The sequence below is a fragment of the Drosophila guanche genome, unplaced genomic scaffold, assembly GCF_900245975.1.
Source record: "Drosophila guanche unplaced genomic scaffold, DGUA_6, whole genome shotgun sequence".
Taxonomy (NCBI): Eukaryota; Metazoa; Arthropoda; class Insecta; order Diptera; family Drosophilidae; genus Drosophila; species Drosophila guanche.
In genome coordinates this window covers 524,769-544,768 of record NW_022995753.1, presented here as the reverse complement: position 1 = coordinate 544,768, position 20,000 = coordinate 524,769, and the positions used below count along the sequence as shown (strand labels likewise).

Genomic DNA, 20,000 nt, shown 5'->3' with positions numbered 1-20,000 from the left:
AAACGATAACAATTGTAAAAGGTTTTGCAAATGGAAAAGGGAAAGGGTAAGCATCCATTCCCTTTCCCATTCCCTCCACCCAAGTACGAGCTGAAATCGGAACAAATGAAAAATCTTTGCTTGCTTTTCCGTTCCATCATTATAACTCATTGGCTAATGCCGATCCTTCCGATCGATTTGTACCTTATTTTACCCTCTCTTCCCCAACAATGGAAAGCTGCAACAGAAACGGATATCGGAAACAAGAGTAAAAAAGGAAAAACCGAAAAGAAATGCAACGGAACCGAAATCAAATGAAATGAAAATTGAAGCAATGAATATGAAAATGAAAACGAAAACTTACGGTTGCCATGTAAAACACTTTAGTAGATGATTATTATTATGAGTACTACTATAATATTATTAAGCGATGGATGGAAATTATTTTGTTCGAACAAAACGAAACGAAGGAAGAGGCAAAAGCAAATGCAAACGAAACAAATGCGAAAAAATATTATAAATATTCAAAATGACAAAACAAAAACAAAACAAAAAAACAAACTGACAAAAATTAATTTAAATAAAATAATTTATTAATAAACCACATATTATGAAATGACATAAAACTAAAGCGAATAACTTTTCGAAAGTGTTTTTCTATGGGAGTCCATATAGAATATGGTGTACATGCGACAGCGCACCTCGGTCGCTGATTAATATTGGTTTTTATCATTATTAAAAAACTGTGCGCCAATGTGGCAATATTTTGAGCAAAATTGCAACAGTTGTTTGTTGCAAAATACCCAAAAAAAAAAGTATGCATAAGCCATACATCTGAGGAATAAGGAATAGGCCTATGCATATCGATTGGCTCTTCAATTTCCCACAAATACTTTGAATAATTCCACTCAAAATCGTTGGACAGACAGCCAAAGGGACTGTTTGGGCTCCTTTTGCTGCCATGTGATCGAGCAGAACATATTTATTTGCTCACCGCTTCAATTGTTATATAAGTTGGCACCATTTTAGGTGGGCTGTGGGGTGGTGGGGGCCGTAGTGACAGCCGTGTTCTTGAATTTTACGCAACAGTTGGCGCCGCGCTGTGTGTGATCTTGACGATGGCGTCAACCTGCAAGTCGTTGGGCCAGATCCGATCCATTTTGTTTCGATCCGTAGTGAAGCGTACCCAAACCCAAAACCCAAAGCCAAATGCGAAACTCAACGCATCGCAACGTACGCCCACACCTCCCGCCAATAGAGAGAGAGAGAGACACATGGAGAGGATCAATAACAGACAATAATGTGTTCTGTCGTTCTGTCGTTCATCTAATTGTAAGACCAACTTCCAATTTGAGAGACGAGACATCCGATGTGATCGCATAACCCCAACACTGACACAAGTGTGTGTGTGTGTGTGGGACTTTCATTTCGCTGACTGATCAAAGCCCAAACCTAGAAGCCAAAGATGCGATGCGAGTCAAGATCCGGCGTCGTTCCCATCGAAGCATATAAAAGCGCTTGGGAAACGCTTCAAAATTTCAGTTGCCTCCAAATTATTGCCTGTCGCCGATCGCCCTGTGTCGCTATCGTAATCGTAATCGCAATCGCAATCGCAATCGTAATCGCAGTCGATCTTCAATATGTCTTTTGGGAACATTGGAAACACATCGGACTTGGAGTGCGATAAGAATGAGTACCCGAGGCAGCGTCCTACGGGCATTGTGACCAAGGTGGCTGCCCACAAGCTCTCCTCGGAGCCCAAATGGGCCGACAAGCGGGATGATGATTCCGACTCGGAGGTCTCATCGCCAGATAATTTTCTAACCAAAGGTGGATTACCCCATAACCCCCCAATTGGATATATTTCTTCTTTTTGTTTGCGTTTTGTTTGTTGTGCTTTGGTGTCCTGCATGTTTCATCTGTTCTTGAAGTGACGAACAACATTCTAATGCAATCCATGATGCGCATGTAACCCGACTAACAACGAAACGAACTCATCGATCGTACTTACAGGCGCCTTTCTACTGACACCCTCCTATGAACTATCCATGGAACGGGCGGCGCTCATCTGTGAGAAGATGAGCTTCAAGGGATGCTTCAGCCTGACGAAAACCGCTACAGGAATTTTGTTTAAATTCTCACATCCAGATGACTACCAGGCGGTGTTCAAGAAGGGCTTCCACAAGGTCACCGGAGCGCGTTTCTATCGCAAGGTGAGCCACCCCAATGCACCCAACCATGGCACCCATTTGAATTCTGTTCATATTCATTATCCCTACCCCCCAGCAAAAAGATACTCCCTCCCTCACATCCACCCAACTTCATCTCTCCATCAGACAAGTGAAAAATGCAAATTTTCCATTTCCAACATTTTTGCAGCAATCGTTTTCGCGCAGCGTGAGTATTTCGATGGGTTCGGAAAGCAAAACAAACAGAAAATTAAACGAAATTAATGTTTTCCCCCAATCCGACACAACACAGCCCCCATCTTTGTGTGAATAAATGCGTTTGAATAATGTAATGTAAGCCTGAAGCCGATTTCATTCTCATTTAGATTGCCATACCATGTCGGCCGCGCAAGACCTTTACGCTCTATGTGCTGGATGTGCCAGAGGATTTGCCCGTTGAGGATGTACGTCATGCCATGTACAAGTTCGATTCGGTGGTCGAGGTGGTGCGCTTGCACATCTACTCGAGCCCATCGAGCAGCAGCAGCAGCAGCAATGTCAACGCCAATGCCTCCTCCGCCGCCGCTGCCGCTGCCGCCGCAGCTGCCAGTGCCGAGAAGAGTGCGGAAGGTGAGCAGACACTACGCAGAGCTGCTGCCCTCCGAAGTAATGTACTCTCCAAAATTGGTAACCAAAACAAAAACAAAAACAAAAAAAAACAATTGTAAAATTCGAATCCCTTTGCACATCCTCCATGCGCCATTTTGCCATACCTAATCGATGCTCGAAATTCGAATCCTTTCTGCAGGCGGCTCGAAGATTCTTGGCAGCTTGAGCGGCTCCGTTGTGGGTGATGCCATCGATAAGGCCGAGCGACCGGAACGCCGAGAGCTACCCCCGGCTGTTATCCGCATCACACTGGCCTCGATGGACGAATACAATGTTCTGCTGCAGAATGGCCTCAACTTTTACGACGCCACGTTCTTTCCCACTGAGGCCAATATCTCACTGAAGGGCGCCAGGATTGACTACAAGCGGAGGTAGGTCTCATCCCCCCTCCAACAGGGATCCGCCTAGAAAGTCCCTTCATCTGTGCCTGTATCTGTTTGCATTTTTTATTTCCTTTTTGTTATAAGAATGCTCGATGGCTCGATACCGGGGCGTGTGCGCGAACTTTTGCCCGTATTTGATGCGGCTGGCTTCTGCAAATTGCCTCCACCCACCAGTAAGCTAATTAAGCCACCGAGGTCATGAATCGATACGATCCCCAGCGATGCCAATACACACAACACAACAACAACAACAACAACAACGACGACGACGACGACATGTTCCGGCTAGATAAGCAGAGTACTCGGGCTCCCCCCCACCAATTTGACGACAAAAAGATTTCGATGCGGTTTCATTATGCTTTCAGTTCTTCACCTTCAATTTTAACTTTAATGTTTACCCTTTACCCATGCTCTCTATATACCATAAACCATAAACTATATACATAATATATTTAATTAAATATATAAATGTTCAGTGTATGGATTGCCTATGCCCTATGTCGTATGCCCCAACGTACGTTTCCGTTCTAGACATAATAATTCCTCTTTTGGCTACCATTTTTCATCTTCTTTCCATTTCTATTCTCTCTCTCTCTGTCTCTGTCTTATACATTTTTTTTTTGTTTTGTTTTTTTTGCTTAGTTTTATTATTAAAGGCCCGTATATGGCATAGCGTCTAATTTGTTTGATTGTCTAACAAAGAAAAAGAAAAAACATAATAAAAACGAATTAAGAAAAACACTTTTGAATGGCAAACGGAAATGAAACAAAACTCAATGAACCATTCGCATACGTATACATAAATATGTACATATTTACGTGCGTGAGTATGTAAAATATTTGCATTTTAGGTGGGTGTGCTGGCTATCATCTTCTGTCGCATCCTGTCTCACAGACCATGGCAGTCATGGCTAAGCGTAGTTGTGGCTATCAACCGCTGAAGATCTAACCATAGCAAACGACAATGGAAAATAAAGGCTGGTTCAGACTGAGATCGGTTTGGTTTTGCACCAATCTTGTATAAATTTAGAGCCAGGCATCTCCAAACAGACATCTTATCGATAATGCATTGGATTGCTTGTGGGACAATCCTCCTGCTGACACGACAGAACAAATACATTTTTAAGTTGTATTTAATTTGCACTTTATTTACGTTTTCTTTTTGTAGTTAATTTATTTAGATTTGTTTTAGGTATACATACATACGTACATGCATACGCACGTATAGCATTGATTGATTTTCAACAACAGACAAGCTCAACACAAAAAAAGAGACATACATAGATGGTCGTAATATATATTCGTAATTCGTAAGCATATCAATTACCATACTGTCGAATGTCTTGTATATCGTATATTGTATAATAATAATAATTAATAATTGATTTAAAGCATATAATATAATATAGTATATATATATATATATACCCACATATACATATGTATATAGCATATAGTGTATATCTGTATAGTTTATAGTCTGTTTAGGAAATACTCATCGAACATTGAAACGAATTTTTGCATGGAATTCGTCAAAAAAGTTGGTTTCTTTTTATCTTTTTGTTTTCTTTTTTGTTTGTTTAGATTTTAAATAGACAAAACAGCAACAACAAAAAAGAAGGTATATATGGAATACAATAATAATAATAATCATAATAATAATAATAATAGTTATAGTAGCAATAATAATAATAGATAATAATAATATACATGATGTGTAGGAAAAAATTCAAATACAATCATAATGTTATCATATAATCAACGTTTTTTTTGTTTTTTGTTTTGTTTTAAAAACGAATACAACAATTAGGAGGCTCGCGCGCAAAAAAAAACACTAACAAGATACAAGAGACGAGAGCACGGAAACGGATTATGGATTGGGATACGGGGATGCAAGCGTCACACACAAAGAGTAGAGGAACGGAACGGATCGGATCGGATCGGAGCGTCGTAGAAATGTACACGAGATATACACAAATACATATAGAACACGCATAGAATACATATATGTAGTTTTTTGTTTTTTGTTTTGTTTGTTTTGTTGTTGCTCAATACACCGAGTGCACAATGTTATCCTTTTCGACCAGCAGGCGAACCTTCATGCAGCCATCGGAGCCGCACGAAAAGAGTCTGCCAAATGGATCGACAGTCACCTGACTGACACCCTGGCCGGTATGCTTAAAGAAACCATTCTTGGCATGCTCATGGGGGAACGTATTGATCAGCATAAACTGATTCATGTCCCAAATCTAAAAAGAGGAACATCAATTATGGATCTCTGTTTATGGAGAGCTGTGGGCTCTGATCACTGTACCTTAATGTCACCCTCAATGGAGCCGGTGACAAAGAACTCCTCATGTGGATCCAAAGCAATGCACTTGATGGTGCTGTCGTGTGCCTGCAAAGGGGAAATGTTTGAGTAAATGTTAAGCCACAGATGGTGATAGGTCCCATACCTGATAGCGATGTCGCAGCGTGCGTTGCCTTACATCAAAGACGCAGACATCGCCGCGCTTGCCGCACGAGATGAGCACTTGATGTTGTGGTGCAAAGACCAAACAGGACGAGCCCTGATCGTGGCAGGTGAATGCTGTGTGGTGCGATTAGAAATTAATGTAAATGCTATGCTTGAGGGGCGTCTCTCTTACCTGACACACAGGACTTTTTGTGCGGCAGCAAAGTGTCCCAAATGTTGATGTTTTTATTCTCGGAACTTTGACCAGCTAAAAGAGAGAGAAATCGTTTGAATAGAGGAGGAAGCACTAGTCAGTAAGTGAGTCAAACCCACCGCTGGCCAGTAGACTGCAAGAACCAAGGAATACAAAATCTGAAAGCGTCTTATTGTGGCACTGATAGCTCTGTCGAGAAAGAGAAAGAGTTAATTATAAATTTGATTATCTCCTAAGCCGCTTTCCCGCTTCCGACACTCACAATAAACGAACGATTGTTCTGTGAGGCAATGCCCGCCTGCCAGAGGCTCAGGTTGCCATCACCATCACCGATGCCGAACTTGTTGCCCTGCTCGGAGAAGCGACAGCGTGTGACCTTTGCAAATGTGCCAGAGGGACGCGGTGAGCAGACTGGCTGCTGGTGTCCCCATTCCCAAATCTGCACAGAGCCATCCTGTCCGCCAGTTAGATACAGCGGCATCAATGGATGTGCACTCATACGCTTTACATTGTCCACCTTGTGGCGCTGCACCTGCAACAAAGGAGAGAGAGCCACAATAAAGTTCCAGTTACAGTTTGAGCTGCAGCTCATGCTCACCATGGATGTGCCGCGTCCCGACTGCGAGGCGCTCTGTGTGCTGGAATTGCTTTCATTTGGATTATTGCTGCCACCAAATTGATTCCTGCACAGGGAGTAAAGTTAAGTACAACGGATAGCAAAGTGCTCTGGGGAATTACGTACTGTTCTTGCGATTGTATTATGAGGAAGGCGGAACTATTGGTATCCGCATCCTTGGACAGATTCATCATGTCATAGTCGCATTCATCCTCATACCAATTGGGTGACTCCAGCAGCAGCGAGATGTCAAACTCCTGGATCTCACGCGGATTGGAGAAGGCGATCATCGAGGAGCTGTTGTTCTTCAAGCAGAAGGACAATATCGATTCGTGATCCTTGTGTATGATGCGTATGTGATCCGTATTCTCGCTGGTTGAATGCGATTGACCTGAGCAGAAGGGGATACGTACGATTAGCTATGGAAACCTTTATGAAGCGACTTCTTATGTACCTTCATCCGTTTCATTGTCGTGCTGGGAGCCGCGCGTGTGATGATGATGATGTCCATCCATATTCTTGCCAAAGATGCTCTTAATGAACACCTCCTGGGCGGGCTCCTGGCGCACCAGATAGTTCCACAGCCTGCGTATGGGTCCCGCCGATGAGCCCGACACAAACGGTGTGTTGTCCTTGTTCAACAGCGAACGATACTTGTGAATGGCCAGGCCATTGATGCCGCTCTCTGCATAGCAGCCGGGTATATACTGCCTTGTGGGTGGCCCTCGGGCAATCAGGTCACTCAATGCAAACTCCTGCCAACGATTGAGGGTGCGCAGCACCTCGTGCGACAATGGACTGATGACAGGAAGATCTAACAGCATACAGAGAGATAGAGTTTTAGTGATAAAATAAATAGATTGTGGGTTGAATGGTGGTACAACTACCCTGCAGCTCGATGCCTGCCACCTTGACCAGCTCCTGGATCTTGTGGGTGCTGATCTTGATGAGCGCCAAACGTAGAATGCTCCATGAGTACGATGTGGGATTTGTGTGCTCCGTATTATCTTTGGCCTTCAACTGAGTGCGACTCACATTCACATCATCATCGTCCTCCTCCTCCTCCTCGTTCTCCGACTCGTGCGAATCATCCGTGTCGTAATCATCGCATTCTGCAAGAGATTTCCAACCCAAAATTAAACTCAAACTTCACTGGTGCCGCCCTGGTGCACTGTGGCACTCACCTGTTGTGCCGGGTGGGGGCTTGGTGAGGAAGTATGAGAGCATCGAGGTCTCTGGTGGCATAAATTGCTCACGGTATGTGGGCTTATCCTCCTTCATGTTGTTCGAGGTGCTGTTCTGGCTGAAGCTGCCCAATATCTTCATGTTTAGCTTCATGCGCTGCTTCGTTATGGAGGTGACCGTATTCCACACGCTATTCTCATCAGCTGTGGGATCATCCGAAGTGGAACCTGCTCCTCCTCCTCCTCCTGCTGCTGCTGCTGCTGCTGCTGCTGGTTGGCTCTGGGACTGGGCCGAAGCGGGCTTAATCAGCAGCTTCTTCATGCCGCCCCCAAAGAGCGTGGACCAGGTATCATTGTTAAAGCTCTGACCGCTCAGTCGGTACAGCAGACGGCTGTCGCAGGTGGACAGCGAGTAGATGAACAGCGCCATGTATGTGGACACAAATGACTCGAGCAGCAGGACATTTAGCTTGGGCACATCCTCATCCTTCTCGCGGGCCAACAGGGCGCGTAAGTTAGTGACGCCCGGCCACTTGGATGGCGTTGTGCAAATGCCCGCCGGCTCATCCGTCGAGTACTTGCGCCTCCGTCCGTAGGCATTCCGACTGCCCACCAAGTACGAGCACTCGAAGGAGGAATTGATCTTGGCAATGTTCTCCATGCCGGGACTGGGGTAGCCGTTGAACGCCGAATTGTTGACCACAAAACTCTCCGAGTCGCAGAGCGATTGGTAGATGCACGAGGAGAGGGCCACCGCGAGGTCGCGCAGCACAAAGATCTCACTGAGGGCGCTCGTCTCGATGCCCGGGAACGGCAGCACCTTGATGATGCTCTGCAGCATGTCCACCGTTTGCGATTGCAAGTACTTAATGGGATCGGCAATCACCGTCTTGTTGCCGGCCACACAGGCGCTCAGCAGCGGCAGGGTGGTGGGGAAGGGCAGCGGACTGAGCAGCTGCTGTTGGGTCTTCTCCTGCTGCAACTCCTGCAGCAGCAGCACCAGCTCCATGCGCACCGAGGCGAGGCCACCGCCGCTGGCGCCGTGCAGCGAGCAATAGCTGAGTAGGGTGCGCAGCAGCGTCTCGTTGGCCTTGAGCCAGCGCTTGCGCTTGGCCGCACGCAGCACTTTCGCCTCAAAGTCCTGCTTGTCCTGCATGAGGATCTCGTGGAGTGTGGGTCGCTCCGTGCTCGGGCAAATGCTGGCATTCATTTCCTTGTCATCCTTGGCATCCGCATCGCCGCCGCCATCGTTGGCCTGCTGCTGCTCGGAGCTGCAGTAATTGCACAGCTGCTTGAGTGCCTCCACCTCGCGCTCCAGCCACATGTACAGCTGATAGCGCAGCTGCCCGCCATCCACCTCGAAGCCGGTGGCCAGCGTTGACAGCTCCTCCATGAGGATCTTCAGGCAGGCCACAAACTTCAGCTGCTGCGCCATTATATCCATTTTGTGGCCATCCCCTGAGGAGCGTCCCACAGCAGCAGCAGCAGCAGCAGCAGCAGCAGCAGCAGCCGCACCTGTGGTTGGTTGTGGTGTGGCCATCTCGGGATCATTATCATCATCTATGGGATCGGAATCGGCATCGGCATCCTCTTCATCGTCATCCCATTTGATCTCAAATTTGGCTTCCGTTTCGCTGCCAGCTGCCGGTGCACCCCAATCGAAGGCATCCGCTGTGGCCGCCGCTCCCCATTGATCCATGATGCCGGAATTGATGAGCTCCTCCTTGTTGATTTGCTGTGTGGTGGCCGCCACCTGGCTGCCGGCCACACTGCTGCCCGATGATGAGGGATCCTCGCTGATTTTCATCGGCAGCTTGTTGAGCACCTCGAGGGCGAGGGCCGGGCAGCCGCTCTTGAAGTGCCCGTGGGCTGTGGTGAAGTACAATTGCCGCTCGATGGGCGTTATGGAATCCTCCAGCTGCAGTTGCTTGTCGCAGGCGGCACCTCCGACCGTTCCCGTACCCGTGCCAGCGCCCAAGCCAGCTGTCTCGTAATTGAAGCCCGACAGCACCACATGGGCGATGCGCTTCTCCTGCGCGGACAGCGCAATGTTCTGGCGTATCAGCAGCGGATGGGTGCGCAGATAGATGTAGAAGTTAAAGACATTCGGGTTGGTGGCCTGCGGCTCGGGGCGCAGCAAATCCTCCTCCCGGTAGCTGCTGTGCAGGCTGCCCACGCCGCCCGTCAGCAGCAGTGTGTTGAGACTCTCCTGGTACTTCTTGAGCGTCCAGTAGGTCATCGAGCGCAAGAATGGATCCGGATGGGCGCGCGGTATGTCGCAGCGTCCCGTCTCGGGGTCGGTGCCCAGGACATGCTCGTGCAGCAGCTTGTGGTAGTAGCAGCCCTCGGCATCGCCCTCGTACAGCCGGGCAATGATGAGCGCCAGCTGGAAGTCCTCCAGCTTGTTCATGCACACCTCGATGGCATCGTTGAGGGAGTTGGCCAGCAGAAAGAAGGCAACAGCATGCTCGAACCGCTGCTTGCCCAGCAGCACAAAGGCGTTCTTGAGGGCGGCCTTGCGCCAGCGATCCTCGGCGAAGTTGTTGCCAAAGAATGCCGTCATCTTTTCGTCCCGCATCGAGCGGAAGAGACCCCAAACGAGGGACTTCTTCTTCATGGCCAGATAGTAGATGGCCGCATCGAGGGGATCCTGCTTCTGCTGGTACGCGCACTTGGCCAGCCGCTCCACGCAGCGGCGCAGCGTGTTGATGTTCTTCAGCCAGTAGCCCATGCCCAGATCGCGCAGCGTGGCCCAGCGCAGATCGCCCTTCGTGTAGCTGGGTATCAGGTTCAGCAGCTCCTCCTCGCTCTCCGAGTGGTAGGCCCACACAATGTTCGAGGTGCCCACGCCCTGCCGCTGGAACTGGGCACGCTGCTGCAGTGGCAGGCAGCGCAGCAGATACGTGAAATGCTTCATGGCCAGCAGAAAGCGTAAACCGCAATCATCCAGAGACTCTGTGGCTGTGGCTGTGGCACCCTCCTTGGGCACACCACTGGTGCTGGCATTCTTGCCCATGTCGGCGGCAAACTTGTCCGAGAAGTCCGTGTTGCAGGTGGCCACCGTGTCGGCGAGGGCCAGCAGATGCATCTGATCCAGCGACGACAGGCCCGGCAGATGCGTGTGTGTGAGCAGGCGCGACAGGAGCTGCCCCTGGCGTGGGCCAAAGTGCGAAATGGATTGCTTCTCGGGCAGCGAGAGACGTCGCTCGTGCCGCTTGCCCTGCTCCCCCTCCGACAGCAGCTCGTCGAGATTATCCTCCGAGTTGTGCATGTCGAAGAGCTCATCATAGTCCTTGTCGTTCTCCCCGGAATTGGCGCCGCCCTGGCAGCCCGGCGTCTCTCGGTCCGCATTGAGCAGCACCCACAGCGGCAGCGGCGGAATCGAATTGATCTCCGCATAATCGAGCATCAGCTCCTCCGGTATCTGTGTGGTGCTGCCGCGATGCTCCGCCTGAATGTTGTTGCTGTCCGCCGCATTGTAGCTGATGCTCAGCGTGCGAGAACGCGACCAGCTGCGCTGTCGGGCATAGCCGTCCTCGTCCTGGGTGACGCCATTCGAGGCGCCGTTCGCACCGCCACTCATGCAGCGCACCAGATGGGCCAGTATGGCCTTGACCCAGCGTATCTTGCCGCAGTTGAGCAGCTCCATCAGCTGCTTGGGATGATATTGCGGCAGCACGGGACAGGCAATGCGCGAGGCCTGAAACAGACCAAAGTCTGTCATGTAATCATCGCTGCCCGTATCCCCATCGTTGGGTGCACTGCCCACGGTAGTGGCTGCCGCTCCTCCTCCTCCTCCTCCGCCTCCGCCATTCACATTAGCCATACTGGTGTTGGCCAGTCGCCGCTTCTTGTCGTGCGACAGCAGCTGCAAGTTGGCGGTGCTCACTTTGCTAATCAGCGGCATGGAGGCGACATTCTTCAGCCGCAGCTGCGTCGATTCGTTGGCCAAGCTGCGCAGATCCTCGTCGCGCAGATTGCGCGTATCGGGCACATCCTCACTGCCACCATTCGCGTTGCCCAGCATGTGGGAGGTGTAGTGCGGCTTCCACTGCGAGTAGACGTGCATTTCGGAGTCCATGGCCACGACCAGTATGCCGTCGCGCACCCACGATATCTGCATGGGCAGCGGCGGCAAACCGTCCGCTGTCTGCAGATCAATCTGTCGCAGCTTCATCCATCGAATCTCATCCACGAAATTGGGCTGTGCCAGCGAGGATGCCTTGCGCAGTATGGGACGATTCACGGAACGCGACTCCTTCATGGCCTTGATGTTCGCCTGGGCAATGTCCGAGCTGACGGGCGTATAGAGCAATATTTTGCTGCCAACGGCCACTGTGAGGATGTGAGAGCCATCCTCCTTGGACACCCAGTCAAGCTGCACCAGATGCTTCTGCGTGAGCGGACATGTGTTGCCATTCTCGGCGATGCTCTTCCGCAGCGATTGCAACGTGCTGAAGCTGGGTACGGTGAGCAGCCCTGAGGCGGCCACCGATGGCTGGCGATTGACGCTGACGGCCAGCTCGGGTGTCGTCTCGCCACTCCGCGGCGAACGACTGTCATCGTGGGCCTGGAACGTGTGCAGCACCTGATTGAGGCGCTGCTTCTTGGCCAGCAGACGGCTGTCGTGCAGGTAGCTCAGATCGATGCCATGGCCAATGTTGATCCTCGGCAGGTGGACATTCTTCAGGTGTATGGTATCCTCCAGCACCCACTCGCTGCCGCCCGAGCTCTCGCACTCGTAGATGGCCACACAGAGATTGACATACCGCGAGTCGGGATCCCCCTTGTTGGGTCGCGTGAAGCTCTTGCCGTACTTGTAGGCACAGGCAATGCGACCGCTGTAGGCGGCGCTTATGTTCAGCGGCTGGCCCGGTATCTCGATGGCCGACTGCTGGATGCGGCTGAACATCTTCCACTCGGACCAGTGGTAGGCATCGCCATTCCCGTTGCCATCTGTGGGCGCATTGTCGATGGGCTCGCACTTCCAGAAGCGCGACACCGAGTCCGAGCAGGCCGTCACAATGATGTAGGGTGCAAAGCAGGCCGGATAAATGCTGGAGCTGCTCAGATGTCCCGCCGCCGGTGAGGCATGTATCACGTCCACGCCCTCGGGCAGCGGCAGCTCCTGGGTGCACACCTTCTTCGTCGTGATGGAGATGTGCGGCGCCTCCACATGCGAACCAAAGTGCTCCGCACCGGTCAGCGTCTCTGCGCCCTGCGACATGCGTCGTGGATTGGGGTTCGCATTCGTATTGGGATTATCCTCCGGCTCCTCCTGCGTGAGGTTGCTGTCCGGCACATACATGGCCGTCTCGGAGAGGAAGGAATTCTGCTGTTTGGAGCTAATGACAATGCGCCACATGTGGATGGTGCTGCCGCGCAGCGTCTTCTCGATGTTCACAATGTAGAAGGGCTCCTCGAAGTCGGCATTACGCTGCAGATCCACAATGGCATCCATGTCCGACTCGAGGAAGGGATTGTAGCGCGGCTCCTCCAGATCATGGGCATCCATGGGCGCTGAGCTGCTAACCCGCTGTCCCCCAGTTATCAGCTGTGCCTGGAACACGTGCAGAAACTGTGTGTTCTGCCAGTCGTGCTTGGCATCCGAGATGGCATCCAGCTGTAGAATGCAGCCCGGACGCGCCGTTGACTGCTGCGAGACGACCTTCAGCTTGTCGTGCAGCGCCGACCGCTGGGCCTTCATGGTGGATGAGGCATTTGAGATCATCGACGACAGCGAGTGTGACTTGTGCAGCGTGTTCAGATTCTCCGAACAGGAGATCTCCGCCAGCAGTGTTCGTGCATCAATCACAGCCTGATAAACGCGCAAATTCTCACCGTCGCTGGCCACAAAGCACGCGCTCGGGGAATTGCTGTAGCTGCCCAGTGTGGTGCTCGGCAGGAGCGTGGGTATCCAGGCCACATTGCTGAAGGCCGATATCTCCGGCGAGTTGATGCGCGCCAGTTCACTGACGCCGCCCGAATGGCACAGCGGCCCCACCGAGTCCACGCGCCACAGAATCAATTCCGAACAGAAGCCTGTGGGCGTGAAGACATCCTTGTCGTTGCCATTGCCATTCGATCCTGTGGATCCAGCCGGACTTGCACCGCCGCTGGCGGCGGAGCCCATAGTGAGGCCGCCGCCACTGAGGGGCTGCTCGAAGGGCGACATTGGGGACTTGGCCTCCGTGTCGGGTAGATTGTGATGCGATGTGGAGACGAGAAGCGGCAACACAGGGTGACAGGTGATGTCATTCACACGGAAACGATGACCAGAGGCACGGCTCACATGGCCAATGCTTAATACTTGGGTGAACTTTGTCTTGAAGGCGAACGTCAGCTGCCAGAGGTTGAGGGTGCCGTTCGAGTGTTTCGTGACCATCGACACGGATGGCGAGACATTCAGGGGCAGGGCACTGGTCACACCATTGCCACTGGCCCCTGCTGAATCCTGCGAGCTGCTCGCCATACCAGCACTGGCCGCTGCACTATCGTCTGCATCGGGATCCTCGCCACCGTCCTCATTGTTGTTGTCCTCCTGCTCCTCGTCGTGCTTCTCGAACGCATGCTGGTCGGCGCTCTTCAGCGACGAATCATCCGCCTGGCCGCTCTTGTGGAACTCATCCTTGCTCCTCACATTGTTGGCAATGTCCCGAAAGGCCAGCGGATGTGTGCCCGTGTTGAAGAGGCTCACCGTGGTGGACATGGACATGGCATCGCCCAGGGGAAAGGCCGATGGAATGCGCGTCGAAAAGGATACCTGCGCCTGCCGAAACGAGCCCGGATAGTAGTCATCCAGCCACTCGATCACCCAGATCAAATAGCTCCCATCCACGGGATGAATGGCAAACAGGAGATCGGGACTCTGGTGCCAGTCCCGCAGCAGACATTCAATCTTGTTGTCCAGCGAGTCCACCAGCTGTGTGATGGGATGCTGCTGCTGATTGTGATGCTCGTTGTTCAGCGAGTTCTGTGACGTTGTGTTGGACATGGAGTTCAGATGGAGACCCGCTCCAGTGCCGGTTGTATGCTGCGAATACTTGCTGTACTCCTCGCCGCTATCGTCCACCGAGACGGACTTGGACGAGCGTAGATATTTCTTGTGCGCATGCGTGCCACCGCCGGGTGCTGCATCGTCCGGCAGATCCACTCCGCCGCCTCCGGAGTGACCGTGGTGTCCGTGATGGCCGTGTCCGTGATGGCCATGATGCCCGAGCCCGTTCTCCTCATCGATCACCTTTTTGGTTAGCTCCTGGAGTATGGCCTCCGCCTGGAGTGTGAAATGCATCTCCTTGTTGTTCAGCCAGTGCAGAATGAAGACGTTCTGATTGGCTGGGTCTGAGGTCTGCATCGATGGCACCAGCGGTATGTCCGTCTCCGCATTGATGGAAGCCGCCAAATGGAAGTGCATGCCGGGCGTTACGCCCGATCCATGAAACCCATACGAATGGAAGTCATGGACGCTGCACGACGACGGCAGCGATGGTATTGGACCCAGATAATTGCTAAAGCTCGCCGGCGACGAGCCCATCGCACCGCCCATTGCTCCAGCACCCATATGGGCCGGTGGCAAAATGCCACCAGGTCCGCCCGGTGCGGCATGAGCGCCCGCCTTCATGTGCCGCCTGATGTGAAAGCAAGTCTTCATGTGCTTCAGACGCTGCATGAACCGATGCTTGTGCCGGTGAGTACGAAATTTGGGATTTTGCGAATTCTGCGGATCGAACTGCGTCATGTTGACCATCCCGTCGTCGGGCAGCACCGTCTCGATCCAGATGCGACAGATGTTGTCCAGGCAGGAGGTTACCAGCATATTGGCCACCGATCCCTTGGGCATATACTTGCTCGTCTTGCGCCATACAATGTTCGAAACGGCACGCGGATGGGCAATGTAAACGTACGTGAAATTCAGCTCTCCAATGGCCGTGCTAACGCCACCTGAAGCAGCTCCCATGCCCGACCCTCCTCCTCCTCCGCTGGTGCTGCTGCTCAAGTCATCCGTGTGACGGGTCGTGCCTTTGGCGGGGAACAGCACCTGCTTGTTCTCATACCAGATCTTGACCAAACGATCGTTGCGGCCGCAGGTGGCAAACAGTGTGCCATCGGGACTAAATGCCATATGGTAAATGGGAATGGCCGTCTGGCAGGACCAAATGTTCTCCCACGTTGACACATCATCGCCCTGATTCGATTGCTTCACCTCTTTGCTCTCGCCAATTTCGAATTTTACACCTGCAACAACCAATGAATATTCTCAATTAATTCATCAAATTTGGTTCATGGATCAACGACTTACCCGTATGCTCCTCCTCCTGCTGGTGTGTGGGCGATTTGCTCTTCCAGAGCTGTATGTTGGTGCCGCCGGTGAGTAGGCGTGTACCCTCCAGATTCCACGAGAGGGTCACCACACTCGAATGGCTGGTAAAGGAGCCCGTTTGCACCCATCTGAGGGATAAAAGCAAACAAAATATGTTGAAAAACGTCTTCGAAAGCTGCAGCTGATATGGTCTTGAATCGATATTTCGTGAAACGTTTGCTATTATTACGCTTTCAACTGGAGCGCATAATAGATTTAAATGGGCATTGGAACTGCCTTCTCGAGCAACGCCCAAAAGTTATTTTCAAAATAAATTGTAGCGATTGTTTACAGCGAGTAAAAAATGCTAAACTTTCAACGAGTTGTATCTTGTACCTACTCGATTATGGGAAATTTGTGCAGCGAATGGGATCACGGGATATTTGGCACCTTCCAGCTTTACATAGTTACTTCATGCTTGTATCTACTCGCTTATGGGATATTTGTGCAGCGAATGGGAACACGGGATATTTGGATATTTCACACTCGAGATAATCTCACCTGTAGTCTAGGAAATGGGTATTATGCTTGCTGGACTCAATCACCGGCGTGGGCTCAAAAATGCATATCTTATTCTCATAGGCGGCCGCTATTTTTCCCGTATCGGTGCTGCAGTCAAGGGCGGATATCTTCACGTAGCCATGACTGGCGCCCGGTATGATTTGGACACGCTCGAAGGTGCTTGCCAGGATCACCACATTGCAGCCGGCGGCGTAGGCCTGCAAAAAGAGACACACACATGAGTTAAAGAAAGGAAAACAAAAGATTGGTTATGGCAAATATATGGAGTACGGTAGAGGTGTCTGTGTCTGTGTCTGTATGCGTTGTGGCAGCGTAATCTTTACATTTTCTATATCACTGTGTGTTGGCTGCGATAACCGACCACTGCATGCGGACTGGCTGGGCTTATCATCGTCATACGGTTTCGGTTGACAAGCGACCACCAACGCAAACCCACCTCAAGGGTTGCCGAAGGGGTGGTGAGACGGGGTTTACCTGGTTATAGCTACTCCAATACTTTTTTTTTTGCTATTTATGTGTGTGTGTGTGGTGTTTGATTTATTTGCCAAGCTGTCGCTGATATTCTCATTATCGTTTAAAAAATAAATTCCAACAATTCAGCAAAACAAAGCTCCAAAGTCGGAGTTTTCACACAGAAAATCGTTCGATTATCTCCCCCTTAACTACTGTCCTGATCATTTCATTTCAATTCTTTTCCATCAAGGTATTGTGATAAGATAGAATTTTCATCGCTCTTGCAATTATATTGCTATGATTATTTCTAGATATTGATCGGTTATGAGTTTATTCTCAGTGAATTATCTTCTACTGGCTGCGTATTTTCTACTCTTACGGGGCCCGTTATTCTTTTCCTTTGTACATTCTGCTGCTGGCGAGACAGCGTGTATAGCGAGACCCGCTCAGAGAGGAGCGTAGTAGCGAGAAGATCAGGTCCTCGGGTGTTGCTGAGCCAAAGAAAAGGAGGATGCCGCTTGGATCGCTGGATAAGGTGGCTAGGCATACAAATTCTAACGGAAATAATTAGATTGTAAGCTGTTCCGCCTTAGCCTTCTACGGTCTGAACCTGCTCGTGTGTCTCCTTCTCATTTTTCTCTATATATTTTTGCGAATTTGTTCTTACAGAGTGCCGTGTACTGCAGTGTGGCGCCGTCGTCAGACGAATGTCTTGTGTTAATTTCATCCAAAAATTATAAATAAAATACAACTGAAACTAAAATAATGGCAATAAGTGTGTGGGGTGGGGGCAGAGGGGCATACGAATGTCAACATCGCGGTGGCGGAAGAGGAGCTGATTACAGAGAAGAAAATAAATAAAATGCTCGTAATATGTGTGTAAATATACCCCAGGGACAGGCGCGCGGCAGATGTTCCGATCATTAGAATGCGCCACAGTTAATTATGTTTCAGTTGGCCGTCTGTGCAAATATATACACAAATAACGTCGATGCAGGGCCGGGGGGGGAGTCTAGATCCTATCGCCATGTGATCGTAAAGGCAAACGTTATCGGTCCTATGGCAGATACAAATATTCTTAGGATTGATCGTTAATCCATATCATTTGGTTTATACAATTTGCCGGATATTTGTATCTAGAAATAAAACTGCAATTCGAAATATCTCTGGCAAAGGTATCGAAAACAGCCGAAAGCACATTTTAAATGCGTGCTCACGACCATACCAATATTTTTATGGCCGTTTATGATTTTTTACTCGATTGCTTATGGGAGGAAGACGTCACGTCAGACGATTGATTACCTTAGCAGGAGAGAGAGAGAGAGAGAGAGAGAAAGAGAGCGAGGGACTCTGGGAGCGTAAGTTAAGGTTTAGCCAGAGATGGCACCCACTATAATAGCACATTTTACATTATTTTGCGGTTAAGAGGGATACCCCCAACCGAAAGAGTGGGGGGGTATGCCTATGACCTACGGCTTGCGGCGTGGGCGAGCAGAATGTGAATGCCTGTGTGTGTATGTGTCTAAGAGGTGGTGTAACGCTGCAAGCTGCAAAATTAGGGCATCATCAAAAGGCCACCTGACCAATCGAAGGGTACACACACACACACACACACGCGCGCACGCATATGTTTATATGCATGCATACGTACATGTACGCATTCTGCTCGTTTCGGTGTGGGTGTGTGCGTGTGTTGTGTGTTAGCACTTGACCTTTAAATGTAATTTATTGCCTGGCAAAGTATGTAAATATGCAGTTTACTTTTACATATTTCAAATCGACCAACATTTGGCAAAAATATTGATATTTCACTCCGTCTCTTTTCCTCTCTCTCTCGCTCTCTTTCTCTCTCTGCCCGTGTTGCTGTTGCTGCTGCGGTTTTTTTTTTGTCAACTCAAGCAATTTACGCGCATTGGTACACACACACACACATGCACACACACTGGAGCACACACACACGCATTACCAATCGTTCACAATTTGTTGTTGTTATCGAATTTACACACAGAAAATAAAATTCTCTATCTCATCATTTGCATTTGATTTAATTGACCACCAAGTGTGGCAAAATATACATTCATGTAGTATACTATATTATATGTACATACATGTATGTACATATAACCAATAAAACAGCATTTATATTTCATTGGCCTTTAAGTGTGTGCATCAGGCATGCACATATGCATGAGTATGTATGTAAATAACAAACATTAAGGGGGGGTACATGGACATGCTCATGTGGCGACCCAAGAGGCGCTCCACTCCGCTCCGATCGGTGTCTCTCGGACCTTTCTTTCCAATTGGAATTTGCAAATATGTCAAACGCGTTAGGGGCAAAAATGGGCGAGTGTATCATTTGTATGCCAGTGAGTGTGGCTGTGTGTATATGTCTGTGTGTGAAATTGTTTTACAATGGAAAAAGATGATGCGTGATAAATATAACGGATAGAGCAATGGTGGGAGTGGCGGGGGAGACTTGTACTATTCTCTCTTACTGTAAATGGTATGCCTTCCACGGAGCCAATGGCGAAGCACCGGTCACCTGCATTGCAGGCGCCGCTCAATATCTGATGACAATTCATAATTCTTTACAATTAATTATCACATCACAGCGCACGGATTGTAGAGTTGTTGGTTCTTTGGTTTTTTGGTTTCTAGCCCGTAACAAACTTGCTTGTAACAAACGACAACAAAGTGACATTACATAAAAATAAGTAGGGTTGTCAAAAAAATATCAATATTATCAGCATTTATCGATGTATGAATAAAGTAAAAGATATTCATATCGATATGTATGCTTGGGAAATTCTCCAATATATTAATACTTTTGATATTTTATATTGGACGAGCACATATCTATATTTCAGTGACATATATCGATATTTTAATGCGATATATTCAATATCACATCTGTGGAAGGTGCTGCAGAAGCGCGACATTTCCGTTGATCATTTATAACTATAAGAAGCTACAGGAGAAAGAATCTACTCTCCAA

The 20,000-nt window shown here is 49.6% G+C and overlaps 2 protein-coding genes across 7 annotated transcripts; one reads left to right on the top strand and one right to left on the bottom strand.

The window, feature by feature from the left end:
• The first annotated feature begins 1,529 nt into the window (after nt 1-1,529).
• LOC117588622 lies at nt 1,530-3,918 on the top strand. 6 transcript variants are annotated; one of them, XM_034280036.1, is made up of 7 exons: nt 1,530-1,809; nt 1,993-2,192; nt 2,359-2,376; nt 2,534-2,834; nt 2,956-3,187; nt 3,284-3,439; nt 3,475-3,918. In XM_034280036.1, exons 1-6 carry the CDS (start codon nt 1,620-1,622, stop codon nt 3,399-3,401), a joined length of 1,059 nt encoding a protein of 352 aa, XP_034135927.1. In that variant the 5' UTR covers nt 1,530-1,619; the 3' UTR covers nt 3,402-3,439; nt 3,475-3,918. The 6 variants fall into 6 exon arrangements, with proteins under 6 accessions (XP_034135927.1, XP_034135931.1, XP_034135929.1 ...); XM_034280040.1 differs by having other exon boundaries at nt 1,531-1,809; nt 2,534-2,777; XM_034280038.1 differs by having other exon boundaries at nt 1,531-1,809; nt 2,534-2,813.
• A 1,289-nt stretch (nt 3,919-5,207) lies between these two features.
• Nucleotides 5,208-19,717, bottom strand: LOC117588620 (dmX-like protein 2). Its single transcript, XM_034280033.1, has 14 exons — nt 19,501-19,717; nt 16,529-16,746; nt 15,968-16,116; nt 7,669-15,903; nt 7,372-7,596; nt 6,939-7,298; nt 6,611-6,875; nt 6,467-6,551; nt 6,131-6,400; nt 5,988-6,057; nt 5,848-5,922; nt 5,656-5,789; nt 5,514-5,597; nt 5,208-5,448 (listed from the first exon to the last, which is right to left on the bottom strand). Exons 1-14 carry the CDS (start codon nt 19,585-19,587, stop codon nt 5,248-5,250), a joined length of 10,458 nt encoding a protein of 3,485 aa, XP_034135924.1. The 5' UTR covers nt 19,588-19,717; the 3' UTR covers nt 5,208-5,247.
• Between the last annotated feature and the right edge of the window lie 283 nt (nt 19,718-20,000).